Genomic DNA, 19,030 nt, shown 5'->3' on the forward strand with positions numbered 1-19,030 from the left:
GTGTCCGGCAGGATGAAATGACTGATACGGCAAGCGACTGCCCAAGGAGCACAATGTACTGAAAGTCGAGTGCAATAGGGGTGGACGGTATGTGTCTTATCAATGTTTTTCGTTTTACGACTCTGTTCAAGGCCTTCCACCTACCCGTCCACCCCCATTGCACTCGACTTTCAGTACATTGTGCTGCTTGGGTGCGAACGGATGAATGAACGAAAGGAAGGAAAAAGGAAAAGAAAACAAAGGTCGTTACCCAAGCAGCACAATGTACTGGAAGTCGAGTGCAATAGGGGTGGACGGTATGTGCCTTATCAATGTTCTTTAGTTTCAACAGTATGTTCAAGGCCTTCCACCCACCCGTCCACCCCTATTGCACTCGACTTTCAGTACGTTGTGCTGCTTGGGTAAACATACCACGATAAGGGTTTGCCAACATCGCGTATGACGTTTTCCTGTGACGTTAAGAGAGGGCGGAGATATAGACGTCACCGTCGATCTTTTGGCCATCACTTTCTGTTTCCAGCGGACCGCCGAGGTGAAATACTTGGGTCTATAGCACGCGCTGAGATTACTTTAGTGCTTTAATATTGCAGTTGCAATGTGCTCCCTAAAGTCAATAATTAAAAAGTTGATTAATATATCTCTGTTTATTAGTCTTCTAATTGAGCAAGAATTTGATTTCCTAGTAGCAGCCCCGCCGAGTAATCCAATAACACAAGTAAAACCGCCCTAAGGCAACTCCTATTCCTATGAAAATTTGTTGCAGATAAAAGGAAACACCCATACCGTTTTCCCGTTCCTGGAATGCTTCATTCAATGAGTGAGGTTATGTTTCGCGGGTTTCGGTGTCAAAAATGTAGTGAAAGGACCCAGGAATGATAATGAACAGCTTTAATGAATGCAGAATAGCTACACTACACTCAACAAGCGCAAGGATCTTCTTCTTCCTCTTCTTCGAAACAGTGGTGTAGAGCTTATTGGTCTGGCATGGAACGGTACGGAGGGCTCCAGGGTAATGTTGCACACATCAAACGGACACTCAAACTTCGTACAGAGAGAAGCAGCAAAAACAGGGATCGAAACCTGAGATGAATACTCAAAAAGTGAACACACGCAGTACGCTGGAACGAAAGACACGAACACGAAACCGCGACGCCTCCTCACCCGCATTTGTTTTCAGCCAGTAGGAGACGACATTCGAGAGAGCGCCACATCTCACGCAAATGGTCCCCTATTAACAGATCCGATTAGAAGGAGGATGTAGATCAGATATTGCCCTCACACGTTCCAAGAAATAAACCAGCCATTACGTACCCTACGACTTCTTCACAGTTCAGTTCAAAAATCCTATGTTCGTTGAGATTGATCAGCATAGCAAATCTGCATTATCGATTTTTTTTTACCTTATTCTGCTCTGATGTGTTTGAAGTGCACGCTATTGTATCTTACAATGGGCTGTATTTCCCTAAACGTTGTAACTTTTTCTTTATTCCACCTGTCTGGAGGAACTGGAGCTGCAACTTTCCTGACCTACATAGCTACAAAGTGGACAGCTCATATTCTTTCGCACACAGCAGAACAGAGGAGCTGATTTAGAACCATCTCCGGTTTCAAGAATCCCAACTGAGGAAACTTTACGAGCTCCTCAGCGAAGACGCCACCGCCATCGGCACGACCGCACAAAGATCGACCGTGGCGAGACCTCAAGGGTCACAGTCGGGTTTATGGAAAAGTGCGATGAATATGCCCGTCGCTGCTTCAAAAAGAAGTATAGTGAGAGCATGTGCTGCGGTTATAATAAGAAAGCTGTCCGTCCACTTGGCTCGCAAAGCGTTTCCGGTAGCACCGCGGAGGTTCTCGCTATGGTGAGTGGCGTGTATTGTGAAGCTGCTTCCAAGAAACTCAAACGCACGTTGCAATATTCAACGCGCACTGAAGGAGGCAGCGGCGACCTCATGGGAAGCCTAGTGCGCATCTCCATTCACCAACGAAACGAAAAAGAAAGAAAGAAAGAAAAAAATAGCGACGCGACAAGTACTCACACGTTTCATTTCGCACATGGTTCTGTTCTTGTTCGTGTGCCGGATTGGTACTCAGAAGAAACGTCCCTAGGATATTGTGACGGAAAAAGGCTCTTGAAAGAAGTAAAAGGTGAGAATCTCACAACGACATCGACATCAACCAAGAGGAGTCGCTATACGTTCTACAGACACAGGTGTGTTTGCATTTACCTGTGCCGCAAGCAACCTGAATGAGCGAGAAGGAGAAGCCAAATAAGGGAGGCTTGAAGAAAAAGAAAAGTAAGAGCAAGGAAGGAAAGTCTAAGGAAGCGAAGGCCAAAAAAGCTGCAGCGAAGCCACCCAGTTTAGCACCAGTTGAAGAGCCAAAGAAGAAAAAGTCGAAGAAGAAGAAAAAGAAAGGTAAGAAAAGTAAGAAATCGGCAGAAGATGATCAGAGTCCCGTGGCGCCTGCGCCAACAGTGCCCGAGCAAGCGGCGCAAGAAGCAGAACCTGAGGCACCAACTGTGAATATCCCGCCGGAGAAAGCACCTGAAGCGGAAGGGTCTCCGGTTGGGGTAAGCGCACCGTACAGTGGATTTCAAGCGCCGCCTGCTGCAACTACACTGCTTGGTCAAGCTCCTGCGCGAGTGTCTCCACCTCTAGATCCAAAGCCTGTGTATGGCGCAGCATCAACGCCTGGAACACGCCCTATTGTCTGGAGCAGCAAATTTATTGCATCCGTGCCCTCACCTTTACCGGCTCTTGAAACTCCCCAGCCGAGACATGCTACCCCTAGTCCCCCCGCTACGATTCTGGACTCTGCAGGTAAGGTTTCCTTTGCCGACGCTCCGCAATATTCTCCGTCTCCAGTGCTACAGCACCAAGCCAGGTCCATCCAGAGTCCAGTTAGCGTACCGCAGACATCGCCACTGCCTGGTCCCTACGAACAGCAATACAGGATACCGAGCACTTCCACAGAAGTGCCACAGACCGCATCCAACCTTCAGCCGATGCAACAAGAGTCTTACAGGGAGCAAGGAGAAGTGTATTATCATGAACCGTACAATGTAATTTCAGACACTTCTGTGTGGAGGCAACATCCAGTGTACGAAATGGATCAAATAGAATATCCCGTAACGCAAGATGCACTATGGCAGTCAGAATATTCGTCTCCTCTCGCTTCAACTCCTGAGCTTGTGTGGCAGTCGCGTGGAAACGAATACACAGTCATTTGGGCGCCAGAACAGAGGCAAAGCATTCCTTCACAATCCATAATTGTATCGAACCATCTGTGGGAACCGGGGCAGGATATAATACTGGAAGAAGCAACATTTCCACAGACTGAAACGTTTATTAGAGCACCAGCGAACCCCAGCAGGGCATCGATGGCACATTCAGAACAGATGCCCGTTGAGTATGCTACCGTATGTACTGAGCCCCGGTTCGGATGGAGACAACCTGGAACCACATACCTGGCGCCTACCGCCTTGCAGACGCGACCAGTAGTACAGACTCGACCGCTGCGACCTGTTTTCGTAAGGCCAGCGCAGCGTCAAACGTGGGTAGGAGACACTTCGACGCGTCCCATCGCTTCATCAGTTAACCGTCCAGCGTGGTCTCAGCAGCAACTTCCTTCAACGCCAGAAGTTGCTTCTTACCAAGAAATGATTGGAGGGCCTTTCTGGTCCCGATCAGCAACATCCCTCCTGGAACCAAGGCGTCCACAACCACTCAGGTCTCGGACAATACTGCGGCCACGAATTTCAAACATTCAAGTACAACCACAAGTGCACAGAGCAGCTCATCAACCAATTCAGCAGCCTGCAAGAATTAAACACGCGAAAATAGTACAGCCACCTTGGAAGTCTGTTTTCACCCCTCCTCTACCTCTCTCACCAGAACCGGGTTACTTCTCTTTGCCACGTCTTTCTGTACCATATAGAATGGGCACACCTATCGTGCCTCCGACAGTGTCGCAAGCCAGAGAGGCTGCGTACATCGAACTAACTTCACCTTTACTCAACGTTGTTCCTCCACCCGCACCGATCCGCACGCCGATCCGCACGCCGATCCGCACGCCTTTATACACTGGAAGTGGTGCTACTACACCGTATCAGCGTTCCGTTACGCCTCCCAGGGAACGTGAGCTCCGTGTAATCAGAAGCCCACAGCCTGGACACTCATTCACATCAATTCCTCTATACGGGGATGACATATCACAGGGTACAACGTCACCATTGATGGAGGTGCAAGACACTGATTGGTTAGATGCACAGTCCAGTCGATGCAGTCCACCCACTCCGGCAGAGGGCTATTACACACCGCGTCAGCAACAAGAATATATGGATCAAAGTATTTACACGACACCGGGAACTCCATACTCGCCATCAGTAATGCAGGAATCGTCGTCATATGAAGGGCTTTCAGAAACCTCATTATATGCATCAACTGAAAGTAGTCCAAGGTCTGACGGTAAGCATGAACTGACGCTTTTTGCAGCAATTGCTCATGTGCAGAATGCCCCACGAAGGGCAGACCACAGCATTAAAGTTAAAGGAACCAATGAGCTGTGACTGACTTTAGTGCAATATTTGCTCACGATAAGTGAAGTAATAGCACTTTCGAATATACTACCGAATTAGATCATGCCACGCAGAAGACAAACATGTATAGTGGTGAATTCCCGACATATAGGCAGCGCTGATGAGAGTGCTTATTATATTGTGGCTATAATAATGACAACAACAAATCATTCCAATGTATGCTTCAGACAAAACTGTCTGTACTTCCCGGAGTATAGTATTCGGAGTTTCATTCCTGTAATTAAAGGTTGGTCGCTCAAGCACGTGGGGTAGTATGGAATAAGAAATCAAATTGGTACTCCCCGTGTGCCTTAATTGAAACTCTGGATGCGACAAGGGGATATGTCGAAAAATCCCAAACCGATAAAAGTTCAAGTGAATATTTGGAAAAGTAATTGCAGATGGCATTCCTCGAATAACGCAAATACAAAAATGCGCCATGTATGCATGCGTCTACTCAATACACACTAAATTTCAAAACACCCTTTTTGGTGTAACTCGGCGGTATCATAACTGACTCTCTTTTTGGTGTATATCAACGCCCTTTGGAAAAGTTACACCCCTCAGAAAAGGTGTATTCCTTACACCCAAATTGGTGTATTTCAAAGGTATCATAACTGACTCCCTTTTTGGTGTAATCCTACACCCAGTGGAATCTGTACACCCTTCTGGAAAGGGTGTAAATGGAGTGCACCATGTGTCGTATATGAGGCAGCGAAATTAAGTCCGCGAACGCGTCTGAGGAATGTCTGAAGATGCCATTGCTGGGCTTTGGAATCCCAGCAATCTAATTCCAGCAACCACTGTAAGCCAAACTGATACAGATGATACAGATGAATACATATAAATAAATAAAATAAAATAAAATAAAAATAAAATAAATAAATACAGATATTAGTACAAATTTTGTTCACTTGAACATACAGTTCCTCATGGTTTCCTGTTTGTTAGTGCAGTATGTACCCTTGTATTCGTTATGCAAATGCTCTCTTCCTCTGTTCTGTGAATACACAACTTTTTGCTCTGCCAATCCTTTATCTTTTTTGCTGAATTTGCACTGCACTTGCTTACCCCACTGTATTGGGCTGACATCTGACATAATGTCCACAAAAACATTGGGCAGGACAAGTATTTTTTACTTTATGGTATTAGTTAATGATGAAGTCATGTCGTAAATATTAGGTACTGACAGCACGAGAAGGTAATTCGTTATTCGCCACATATCCATTAATTGCTTTTTCTCAAGAAAATGTCAAACTGGAACACATGTTTCACCCACTGTGGATGTCCCCCAAATAAATGTTTCATTAGTATATATGTTGTTCATTTACACCATATTTACACCAAAATGTGATAACACGTTGGAAAGAGGGTGTTTCGAAACACTAACACCCCATTAACACCACTTCTGGTGACTGTTTTTTCCATAGAAGGTGTAATAGGGGAGTATATGCAATGTTACACCCTAATTACACCTCAAACACACCAAAAAAGGTGTTCTGAAATTTACAGTGCAGGTTCATCTCCTGTGTCTACTCTGATTGCACGTCCTGTTGGCGTCGTTTCAGGGCGTGTGACATTGCATTGCATTGTGACTTGTGTGGAGCATGACTTATCCCTTTTTTGAATATAACACCGCATGTACATGGTCTTCGCCACGGTCTTGGTGCAGAAAACAGAACAATTTTCACGAGTCAGACCTTGATGGATGCCAGGTACAATGAAGTCACCTGTGTGTAGCCACGATCGGGCTTATTTTGCTGCTAAACGAATGCACGTTTGAAAGTAATGTGCTATAGATGACCAGCATAATATCACTTACTAGCACAATGCACACGTGTTTCGAATTACAACACTCAGTAGCACTACTGCCGCGGTCACGTGAGGTAGGAAGAAAACGTGCCTCTCGAGTGGATGTCGAAGTTCATGCCCGCGTCGTAACAAAATTTAAGCTACACATATTTGTATGAGTGTAGAAAAGGGACCTGATCTGACTGCCCGTTCTATTGACACACATGCGTTTTCCGTTTCCTACCCTCCTGTATAGCGGGTCAATAAATTGCAATACGGTCCTAAATTTTCTTTCGCAGGTGCATACTAGTGTTTAAATGTGATTGCAACGAAAAAAAATTGGAAGGATGAAGGTCGATTTATCCTCTTATTGCAGCATGCAGAGGTTCAATTGGTGACCTCTTGTGAGCAATTCCTATATTGATGATGATGATGATGATGATGATTCGGGTTTTCATGGCGCACAGACTACTAAGGTTATAGTGCGTCAAAACTCCTATATTGATCTGCAGTGGACTCGAGAAAGTTCGAGAAAGTTCGAGAAAGTTTCACTACTGATTTGTGAAAGCTCGTGTGTGCTGTTGCACGCTATCCTCATTTCTCCTTCTTTTTTTCTTTTTTTTTTCTGGAGCGTCCAGAAAAAAAAAAGAAAAAAAAGAATGAGTATACACTTTTTCAAAGGAAAATGTTTTTAGCGCTTATGCAGAAACCGCACATTCTTCGCAGCGAAAAACGGCAAATATGCGTCACAAACTTCGCCGTGACGAAACCAGAACGAAGGCCGGAGTCACACTGGTTATACACGTGCTCCAAACATGTATGACAACATGTCTTCAAACATGTATGGCGCATGTATAATGCTCGGTCAGATTGGTTATACAATTCTTGTTTGACAACATCGTTTGGTCCAAACGAGTGTATGATTATACATAGTCTCGAGCATATGTTGTTCAAACATCGGTCACACTGGTTATGCAACTTGACTGGAGGAACAGTGGGAGTGGCTTAAACCGTGATGTATGGCACACGTCAGTGTCACAGTAACCAACCGAGGAGTTTATATAGCTTCCATTCGCGGACATCGCTATTCAAAATGTACGAAGACAACGAAGACGGGGCTGCACTTGCTGATTTTCGATTGTTTCATGCTCCATGTGCGCAGGCAAAGAGGTCGCCATTTTGAACGTACGTGCAACACAATGGCGCGAACACTGACTTACAACTTACTCGTGTAAAATAACTCACGCGCATCACGATGTTGTTGACATCGTGCGAACGAAAACTGTCGTGGCGAATACGCCCGTTTATCCAACTTGCCCATCACCGTTTTTCTGCAGTGCCCAAATACATCGTCGTGTGTTTCACATGTTGTCAAACATAGTAAGAGCGCTTGCTTGTATGACGGCACGGTCACACTGGTTATACACACGTGTTTTAAAACATGTTTTGCCGGTGTATAAGCAGTGCGACCAGCACTGTATGATCATACATGTTTAAGGGATGTTTGTTATACACGTTCGTCATACATGTATGACGGGACGTTCGTGTATAATGTATAACCAGTGTGACTCCGGCCTAAGAAAGCCACATCGCGCTTTGCCGTCTTGAAAAGCAAAACCTTGGCAAGAAAGGTTTTCGTGTCGTCGAATTAATGCCAACATAACAACAAGTTAGCGTACCTTGTGCGAAAAGCACAAAGTAGACACTTCACTCGTCAAAAAGAAGGAAGGGCAGCTGGCACTTTATGGGAGGCACGAGAACCCCTGCCGGAGGTGTCAATCGCATGACGTTGCCACAGTCTTCTATCCCGATCTCCTATGTTGCCACAATGGATTAATACTCCCGTTCTGAACACCCACCTTCTCACACCGAACCCTCAGCACAGGGTACATACCGTCTCGAACGACAGATATAAGCCATCTGTACTGTGCCAGAGTGAAATTTATGCCTAGGCTTCGCGAAGCTGGCGTTGCGGCCGCTAGAAAATCACCGTGTGCGTCCGTTGCAGCTGATCCCTTGTTACAATTATTACTGCTATTTTCCGATGATGAAATAGATGACGTAATCGCCTGACCATTCCCCTCCCCTAGAGAGAGGGCAGTCGATTATGTGAGTGGGTTACGTCATAACGATATTTCATTTTCGTTATCATCCATAGAGCGCATTAATCTACGTCACATTTTGACGTGGCATGCGCGTAAGCTCCTCCCACTGGTGGTCACTTTTTGTGGTAGCGGCACTGAAAGATGATAAGCTGCGCGAGTTTGCAATACAGCAACCAAAGTTTTCGTAAAAGAAAACGTGAGGGCGACAATGACGCAGTGTCTTCGGGATAAAAGAAGGGAATGAACGCGACAGGATTTCAAAACACCATTCTAGGCTTCGTTTTCGAGCAAATGCTAGATGGTCTCGGCAGCTGCGCCGAAAAAGTGACCACCACCATGGCGGCCAAACGCGTTCGTTTGACGTCATGGGAATACACCCTGCATACGCTTTTCCACAACATACCGGGAACACTGAATATTAGCTAGAATAGGAAACAATAATTACCGGCCTCGATGGCAAAGTTGGCAAAGGTTGCTAATTCTTCTCTATATTTCTGGCCGACGACACTATAGTAGCTGGTGGCATCGTACAGGTCCCGACACAGCTTTACGGAACACGCGAGCGGTATGTATTTCCTCCTCGGTGCGATGCCCTACCGGCGAGCGGAAACGGACAAGATGGCGTATATGAAGGCCAGCTGGTGGATGAACTCCGTAATATAAAAGCCTGAGTCTGGGCACATGTGTTCGTGTCGTCCCTCTGTTTGCCCAGACTCAGACTTTTACATTATGGAGCGGAATCGGGCTCGTTTACTCGTTCAGAGGTTCAGAGGGGTGAGCGAGTTGCGCTGGTAGCGACACACCGCGGTAGTGTCGGTATCGCATTAATGTACGCGAAACGTGGTTTGAACTAGTTTGAACCTCCACCTCTCTGAACGAGTGAACAAGATTGCTTCCGCCTTGCCGCTATAGGGTGTCGCACCGAGGGGAAAATACATCGCTCGCGTGTTCCGTAAACTTTTCTCGGGGCCTGTACAAGCTCGTTAGTTACCGCGTGAACAGCGTGGGAAGCTAAAATTAAGGTCCAAGTAGCGTACCAACATCAGGTGTGCAAAATTAAGCCACGAACAGAATCCCGTGGCGACGCTTCCGATCATACATTGTCTCGCGAGCTAAAAATATCCGAATCAGAGAAGACACTTACCGTTATAGCCCAGGGTCGTTTCCCGGGACAAAACCGCTCGGTGTAACTACATGTATCGGATAGTTGTAGCAATCAGTGGCGAATGTTAACGATAAACGTCGGATGACTCTTAGTGTGTTGTAGTTACAGGAAGGCACACTCCGTCCACCGAACGCGTGGACATCGAAAGCCACGAATTCATCGCCCAGTTCAAGCCAGTCAAGCCCGCTGTCCCAACAGTGTCGAAGCGAGAACTTTCTCCTGACGTACTCGATAACTACGGGAGCCCATCCCTCAACACGGAATCTCGAATGACTGCGGCAGTGAGGCGACTTCGCTTCGCCGCTAAGATGGCTGACAATTTACGGAGTGCATCTCACGCTGTACGACAGCTCGAGTATCTGACGGAGGAAGAACAGAATAAGAGAGACCGCGTATCCGCCGACCTTCTCCGCCGAGCGGCTCTGGCAAGCCAAGAAGCACACGCTGCTTCCATATCTCTTGTGGAAGCTAAAGCAGCTGCAGACCGGGCTCGGCAGGACACTTCCGGCGATTACGACAGCGTTCTCGAAAGCCAGACGATTAGGAGCATGCCCAGAGCGTTTTCGGTGGAATGGCACGGTGACTCTCAAACGTTCTCTTATATGGCCACCAATAATGAAATTCCAAAGCACAATGACGCAGAACAAGAGACATCGCAATTCGCTTTCGGTGTTAGCGTCGCTCGTGAGGAGTCTCGGTGGAATACAGTTGGAGCTTCAGAGGAAGGACGCACGGAAGCACTCGCTAAGTCGTCGCCTCCTAAGCGCGAAGAGGCGGAGACCTTCCAATGTACGAACTGTCATGAAGTTCTGAGCGCTGAAGAAGCTTTCATGCAGTCACCACAGGGGAAAGAACATGGTGAAAGAAAGCCTTTTTGCGACAGGTGCTATCTTGAGACGTGTTTCCGACAAACTAAGGTCGGTAGTAAAGAGTCAGAATCACCTCTGAAGTCGGAAATTGCGGGTTCAACAGCACAGGTGGCTTCTCCGCCGCAGGTGGGTGGTATTTTTGCTGGCAAAGAAGTGGAGGAAGGACTAGCAGAAGAAGCGAACGAAACCAAATATTACACTGCCCCAGAAAATATCGTGTCGTCTCCAGAAGACCAATATCGTACAGCAGCGGAATCATTCCTTCCTACTCCTGGCACTGTAACGAAGCCTCTAAGAGCGACAGAAAGCCTTCCTTTGGGGCACACTCCCGTGCGCAATCTTCAAGACATCAGCATGGATATAGAGCGCCGTGTGTTGTCTCTTGGCGACATTCACAGACCCGCAGTGACGGGCGGTGCCATTGTAGACTCTGGCGTCGCTTTGAGCGGTACAGTCCTTGGTGGAGAAGCGGATCAATTAATCAATGTTCCAACCCCCGTACCGCAGCATGCACTAGAGGCTGCACCTCTGGAAGTGTTGCGCGACGTACATGACGAGGCACCGAAACAAGCTGAATCTTCTCATGCAAGTGAGGAACACATTCATAATGCTGCAGACGCTGCTACAGAGGCCGAGGAAGCCTTGATGAATTTGGAATCTACGGTGACGCTGTACCCAGAAAGTGCAATGGTCTGCATCCTGGCTATATTTTGCTTGGTGTGGATCTGTTTTCTGTTATGGTCAACATCTGTGCACCACAAACCGGACTTCACAAGCGAAACTCCGAGCAACGTCACCAAGCAAACACAAACGACAAGCGTGAATCTCAGTACGTCCACTTCGCCCGGGTACACAGGTACTTCTCCAGGTGCACAGTCTACGGCTACTCCAACTCCCTCACCGTACATTTGCAATACGACTTTCTGCATCGTGGAAGCAAATTATTTGAAATCTATCCTTGGCACTGAACCTTGCAGAAACTTCTATGATTATGCTTGCCTCAAAGTGGACGATTCACGCACGCCTCATTTCGGAGTGTCCATTTCAGCAGACACCCTTCTAGTAAGGGACTTAAACAGAAGAGCTCTGAATCATATTCGTAATAAAACCATACTTGATATGCAAATCACCCGAGATATGCTGAACGACTGTGAAAGCAGTGTCCCTCTTGCTAGTGCCCTCGAAATGGACCGATTACTGAGGTCATATCAGCCGTCCAGTGGCTCATTTCAAACTAGAACCGTGAATGCGAATGACGCTTGGACAACAGCAGGCCGTATAATGAAAGATTTTGGCATTGCCGCCTTCATCAAGGTTACAGTTGTTCCCAATCCAACAGTTCCAGGCGCCGATGTCATAACGATCGACCCGCCTGACCTATTGTTCATGGAAGGCGATGGTAATCTCGTCTTACAAAAGATCGGGCAGTCCATGGAAAACTTTCTGGTTTTTATGAATTTCACCTCAAATAAAGACTATGTTGTCCAAAGCGTCGTAGACATGTCTAGTGCGCTCGCTCCAGCGCGGCCTAAAAAACATCAGGAACGTACAGCTTTCGTGCCCATAACTAATCTACCGCCCGGTGTCCTAACAATGCTACAAACCTTTTACAGCAAGTCTCTTCCGCCAAGTGTGCTCTTTCGCTTTGAAAACTTTTTAGGCCCCATCACTCAAGCAGTTGATCAGAATCCTGGTGCTGCGGTAAACTATCTCTTATACCGTGTGCTACTCTTCTACGCACCATATCTCAACAATGCCGAACTTGCCGAACTCTTCCCTCTTACATTTGAAGAACCCCCAGCACAGCTAGCAGAAGAATGTTCAAGACTCGTTGAACGCGTAATGCCAGTCGTGTACATGCGTGCGTTGCATATAGAGGTCGGATCTTTGACACTGTCTAAGTTTTGGGCTTTACAAGTTGAAAGCAAGTTTATTCAAGCGATACCAAGGATGTCATGGCTGTATCAATACGCTGGAGGTCCCGATACTGTGGACGCTCAAATGGCAAAGTCTAAAATTCAACAGACACGAGTGAGCCACTTCTTTCCTCGTCGTGCTACGCATAGTACGCAGTGGACGAACTACTACAATGACCTAACAAATGTGATCAGCAAGGCGATGGGGCCCTTGGAACGAGTGAGGGCAGCTTCTCAGTTCCATGGAAGAAGGGACTACTCAGCGCTCGCAGTAGAGGTCTGTCCGGAATTGTGTAAGGAACGCTGTTCGCAATGTCTTGCCGATGGTATCCATATTAGTATTACAATGTATTTTGTGGTGACAAAAGCTGTTAGGTTATGCCTTTTGGCACAACGAAATTTGATCGAGTATAAGGCATCCCTATAACGTCAAACGTCTACTTTTCTACTTCCGTTATGAGCACGGTTGTTGTCCAAGACTTCATGCCAGAAGACGGCGCCGTATAGCATTATACGGAACAAACTTCGGAGTGTCGCACGATAAAAATTCCGGACACGAAAAGCAGTTGGTACGATAAGTTGATTTATTTAATGGATTAAGAAACAATGAAGAAAGAAAATGCTCGTACGAGAGGCTTCCAACGCGGGGCCGTTCTTCAAGTTCGTTATTCACTTGAACAGCTTAGGGTTAATGCACAAGATCTCTTGTAACTCTTGTAAGAACAACGACCTCTCACATAATTCGCGAGACTTTCACGTAATACAGGATATCTTTCACATGATCATTCATACAGGATTCATTTCCAGCGTTTTCAACACAGGGTTCTTATTTCAGGTGCCGTACTTCCGAATCCGCAAGTTCTTCTTCGTGCCTATTGGAGTCCTCAACGTCAATGTTCCACAAAACTCTAACATGTTCGTCTTCCAAATCGCTCGGTTCGGAGCCCGTATTTTTCGAAGCCTGTTGACTTTGTTCCGCTCGGATAACAGCAGCATGCCTGGTGACATACCATTCACGCATGAATACGAACAGAGATGCAATGCGCTGTACAACTGTCTGGAAGATGACCATCGCAATATGCCTGGGTCCCTCAAGAGCGGTTTCATGGCGCAGCCTGACGGTAAGAAGATGTTCGAGGAAACTGTGAGTGCTATCCTGGCACACCAGACTTTTCAAGAGCTACTCAATACAAAGAGGATCTGGGGTGTTGACTTCAGGCTGCCTGGTTTGGAGTCCATGTCATCGGACCAGCTCTTCTTTGTGTACTTTGCTTTGGACAACTGCAACAAAGGCGACGACGTTTCATATAGACGGAAGAAACGGGTTCCTGCCCAAGATCGTGTCAATGCGGTGCTCAGACAAAGCACGGCCTTCGCCGGTGCTTTTAACTGTGTAACGGGTGACGCTATGATCGCTACAAGCATGTGCAATTTAGTAGCCCTTTGAGAGCGTCGCGCTCTAAATATGTGTCACGTATTCTAAGGCAATACTGCGTAATTTTTAACTTGGAACGTCGATGTTGACAATGCGCCAATGAACTACGCAAGATATTACTCATTCATTAGAAAGAATAAAGCACAAATATAAGTAGTTACGCATTTCAGCTGATGGGCGTGATAGGTAAAAGCGTAATGCCTGATTCATACTTCATTTTACGGGTGCGGCGCGGCAGGGTTGTCGAAGCAACGAAGTACGGCGAAGCGAATAGCACACGCACTGCAAGAGCTGGTCTGGACCAAACCCCTTGCGGCGGTCCGGATTACCTCTGGCTACGCAGCTGACCAATGAGGGGAGGCGCAGACAGAGATAGACAGACAGAGACAGACAGAGATAGAGATAGAGACAGACAGACAGAGATAGACAGATAGAAATAGACAGAGACAGAGATAGACAGAGAGAGATAGACACATAGACAGACGGACACATAGAGATAGACAGACAGATGACACATAGAGGTAGATGGACGGACTCTGTAGCCGCCTTTTCCGAACTTTGTTGTTGCCTCTGTTACAATCCCAATAGGATATAATGGCATAAGACGTTGATAATATGTCTTTGGCACCATCATTGAAGAGGTTTCGTTCGTTTTAAAGGAGTCTGCTGGCGCCGTAAGCCTCAATAGTAAATTCAAATTACGTTGCTCGCCTGTGCCTCTGGAAGAACTTAATGGCATTGTGCACTGCCCCTTTCACCTGCAATATGCAACGTGCAGTGGGTGCACCACAGGCGCCAATGTGCTAAAAAGTAATTCATATTCTGTTGCTCCGTTGTGCTTCTAGAAGGAATTAGGTAAAATTCCTAAAAGCTTGTGCACCGCCCCTTTAAACCGCTACATGCCCGTGGTTGTACCATTTGCGTCAAAGTGGTACAGAGTATTTCAAATTACATTGCTCTGCTATGCTACAGGTAGAACTAGTTTAAATATTCCTTAAAACCCGTGCACCGCCCCTTTAAAAGGCAATATGCCGGTGGTTACCACATTGGGACCAAAGCAGTCAAGAGTAATTCAAATTACATTGCTCTGCTGTGCTTCTGGTAGAAGTTGAATAGAATTCTTAAGACCGTCCGCACCGCCCTTTTAAACCGCAATATGCAACATGCCGCTGTGGTACCACGGACACAAAAGCGTAAATAGTAATTCAAATGTTATTACTCCACTGTGCCTCTGGATGGAGTTAAATAAAATTCCCAAACGCTTGTGCACCGCCTGTTTAAACTGCAATATGCAAAATACAGTGGTTTCCCCACTGGCGTCATTGTGGTAAACACTAATTCGAATTACATTGCTGCACTGTGATTCTGCTAGAAGATAAATAAAATTCCTAAAACATGTGCACCTCCCCTTTAAACCGCAGTAGGTTGCAGTGTGTGACAATGCGCCAATGAACTACGCAAGATATTACTCATACATTAGAAAGAATAAAGCACAAATATAAGTAGTTACGTACCATGTGCACCGCCCCTTTAAACCGCAGTATGTTGCAGTGTTGACAATGCGCCAATGAACTACGCAAGATATTACTCATACATTAGAAAGAATAAAGCACAAATATAAGTAGTTACGCATTTCAGCTGATGGGCGTGATAGGTAAAAGCGTAATGCCTGATTCATACTGCATTTTACGGATGCGCAGACGCTTGCAATTCATTGCAACATGTAGTAGTTGTACCATTGGCATCAAAGTGTAAATAGTAATTCAAATCACACTGCTCCGCTGCGCCTCTGGAAGAAGTCAAATTTTCTAAAAGCACATGTACTGCCCCTTTAAACTGCAATATGCAGGTGGTTGCACCACTGGCACCAAAGGGTATACAGTAATTCAAATTACATTGCTCTGCTGCGCTTCAGATAGAAGTTAAAATTCCTAAAAGCGTGTGCACCACCCCTTTTGACCGCAGTATGCGACATGCAGTGACTTTACCATTGGCATGAAAGCGTAAATAGTAATTCAAATCACATTGGTCCACTGTGCTTCTGGTGTAAATTAAATAAAATTCTCAAAAGTGTGTGCACTTCCCCTTTAAACTGCATTATGCTGGTGGTTGTAACATTGCCACCAAAGCGGGAAACAGCGATTCAAATTGCATTGCTCCGCTGCGCCTGTGGAACAAGTTAAATAAAATTTCTAAAAGCTCGTGCACCGTCCCTTTAAACTGCAACATGCCGGTGGTTTTACCACGGGCGTAAACAGTACACCACAAAGCATAAACAGTAATCCAAATTACATTGCCCCGCTGTGCTTCTGGTAGGAGCTGTATCAAATTCCTAAACGCGTGTGCACCGCCCCTTTAAAATGCAATATTACCCAGCGGCATCCCCCATCCTCAGCCCCATTATGAAGTTTGATTCAGGTGGTGGTGGTGGCGGCGGCGGTGGTGGAAGGGTTCGCTTGATTCAGAACGGGTTCTTGGGTAATGATGTTATGGGCTGTGATGTCTAATAATGGGTAATGATATGATGGGCTGTGATGTTGAATGATGGGTTATGATGTGATGTTGAATTATGAGTTATGATGTGATGGGCTATGATGGTGATGTGATGTTATGGGCTGTCTGCACGGCCGAGCATAATGTGATGTTGAGTGAATTGTGAGTGAATTGAGTGAATGTTGAGCGGAGGACATGCCTTATAAATGTTGAATATAAAGATTATATATGTTGGTGGTTCTGTGCACGCAAAACCACCAACGCCGTCCCCTACGTACGCAGTAAAGGCCATAGCGGACGATGCACTAAACCTGTGCATAGTCCGCTATCGCCTTTGCGTATCTAAGGGATGGCGTGGTGGTTCTGCGCACCACGCGAAGCTCTCGTTGTGTTTTGCGCGTGCGCGGAACCACCAACGCTACCCCTTACGTACGCAAAAGCGATAGCGTAACGATGCACTAAAACTCACTATTAGCGCAGCTGGGGTTGTGTCAGCTCCACAACGCATCCTATCGTCCTGTTCCCTATCTTCGCCCAATCAGACTTGTCCTTTCCTTCATCCTTCCTTCTTCCTCCTTTCCTTCAGGAAAATCTTGCTGCCCCGGGAAAAAATCGGACTTGCGTACCATGGTTTCGAAGGCAAACCAAAGAGCTACGAACTGTCTTTAGTCTTCAATGCGAACGTGAATTTTTTTTCTTCTTCAATCAATGGTATGCTTGCGCTTTTTGTCGTGTTTCTGATCCGTTATTTCAACCAGTAACCGTATTTTCTTTATTTGGTTCAGTTCCGGTACAGTTGCAAGATGGCAGCAGCGGTACGGGAACGGTTCAGTTCCGGCTTTGCTGAAAACTAATGGTTAGGCGTTAGGTTCGGTTTCTATTTCAGTTCAACACTCTGCCAGCAGCGCTGACAAAAAAGAAATGTGAAAACATCTAGTTCAAGAGGCAAGCGGGTGTGGTGCGTTCGAAACGTGAGACAACCATGACAGCTGCCACTCATATTTCAATGAGGGAGCGCATTGGGCAAACAGCCACTTTCACCCACGCTGAGCGCACCTTCAAAGAGTGGCCTTCTGGATTCTTCGCGTGTTACAATCACGCATCTACCGTGTTTTTATGCATCCCGAATGACTTGAGCAGAGATCACTTGGAAAGTGTCTACACGCAAACAGACTTGTACACGTTACCGAAAAAAAGGAACTAAATACCGTTACTCGTTACCACGAAAACAAGGAACTAAATGCGTTACCCGTGACCAAAGCAGCAAAAGCAACGCGTTCCCGTTACTCGACAGTAACGAGTTACTCTTACGTTACCATGCTATTACAGAGCCGCAACCATGTCAAAATCAAAATTGACGCGTGCTTTGTTTGGTCCTACAATTTACATGTAATCCACTTTGAAGAACAGTTAGTACTCGAAATGGGCATCGGTTATTTCTGGTGCGTTTCCTCGCGAGAGCCTCCGTGGCAAGACAAATTGCTGTGGAAAGGCATGGCTGCAATACAGCCACCTTTGTTTAATGCATTATTGGAAATAGGACGTGCCTGATTAGTAACGCGGCTTATTTTCCTTTTTTTTTTAATTTCGATTTCAAACGCTGCTTTTATTCCCCTATTTTCGCACCACTGTTAGAGGTTACACGACGTCAGCGCGATTGTGCCTTTATGTGAACTGATAAACGCTACACCAACGTCTATAAGCCGTTGTATGACACGATCCAACGCCGTCTACAAGGTTCATTAAACATTATTTCAAGATACCTCCTTGACCCTGGCTTGGGTGTCTCGCCTAGCAAGACAGTAGCTGTGGCATTCTCACGAAGATCATTCCATAAGTACCCGCTTTTCACTGATGGCTCATTCCTGACCTTTGTCACGACCTGTCGATACCTGGGTATTACAATTGACCGTGGCCTGATGTGGTCCCACCATGTGAAGCTGCTTGCTACCAAGGCAAACTGTTTGGTAAATGTACTCAGTCGTATTCCTGGTGCATGCTGGGGCCCATCATGCTCTGACCGCTATCGTGTCCATCAGGCCCTGGTGTTGGGAACATTGCGGTATAGCTTACCCATTCTGCATGATCTCAGTCGAACCCAACAACAGGAACTACTCAACATCCAGGCTCGTAGTCTCCGCGTCTGTTTGGGAGTCCCCAGGACAACGGAAACGTACTCTGTCTTGGCAGAGGCGCGAGAGCAGCCTCTTCACATTCTGCGGGACTGTGATACCCTTCGCGCTTATACACGCTACATTACACGGCACCCGCTCCACTATCTTTGTCGCACTGATGAGGACTGCCCGGAGTCTGTTTTTGGCAGTGCCATTGCTCGTCTTAAAGGGAGCATTCCATCTCCTGCGTCTACACCATCCTATGCACCGGTGACATGGACTCTTGAAAGACCCCGTATTTACTCTATCATCCCTGGTATCCAACGAAAGAAGACGTCCCCACCGTCGTGGCACACCAGGAGCCCCACACTGGAGCATCTCGCCTCAACACACCGACTAAGTCGCCATATATACACTGATGGCTCAGTAACACAAGATAGTTCGAGCGCGGCTTTCTACATTCCGGATGAAGACCTGGGGCATGGTTTCAAACTCCCCCATGCAGTGTCCTCGACAGAAGCCGAACTGCTCGGTATCCTGGCAGCACTGAAGCATATTATCGG

General features: G+C 46.6%; 1 protein-coding gene across 1 annotated transcript; it reads left to right on the plus strand.

The window, feature by feature from the left end:
• The first annotated feature begins 252 nt into the window (after nt 1-252).
• LOC135378295 (uncharacterized) lies at nt 253-14,016 on the plus strand. Its single transcript, XM_064611288.1, has 3 exons — nt 253-4,469; nt 9,743-12,718; nt 13,261-14,016. The coding sequence occupies exons 1-3, from the start codon at nt 2,249-2,251 to the stop codon at nt 13,335-13,337; spliced, it is 5,274 nt and encodes a 1,757-aa protein (XP_064467358.1). The 5' UTR covers nt 253-2,248; the 3' UTR covers nt 13,338-14,016.
• The last annotated feature ends 5,014 nt before the right edge of the window (nt 14,017-19,030 follow it).

This window comes from Ornithodoros turicata, chromosome 1 (genome assembly GCF_037126465.1).
Source record: "Ornithodoros turicata isolate Travis chromosome 1, ASM3712646v1, whole genome shotgun sequence".
Taxonomy (NCBI): domain Eukaryota; kingdom Metazoa; phylum Arthropoda; class Arachnida; order Ixodida; family Argasidae; genus Ornithodoros; species Ornithodoros turicata.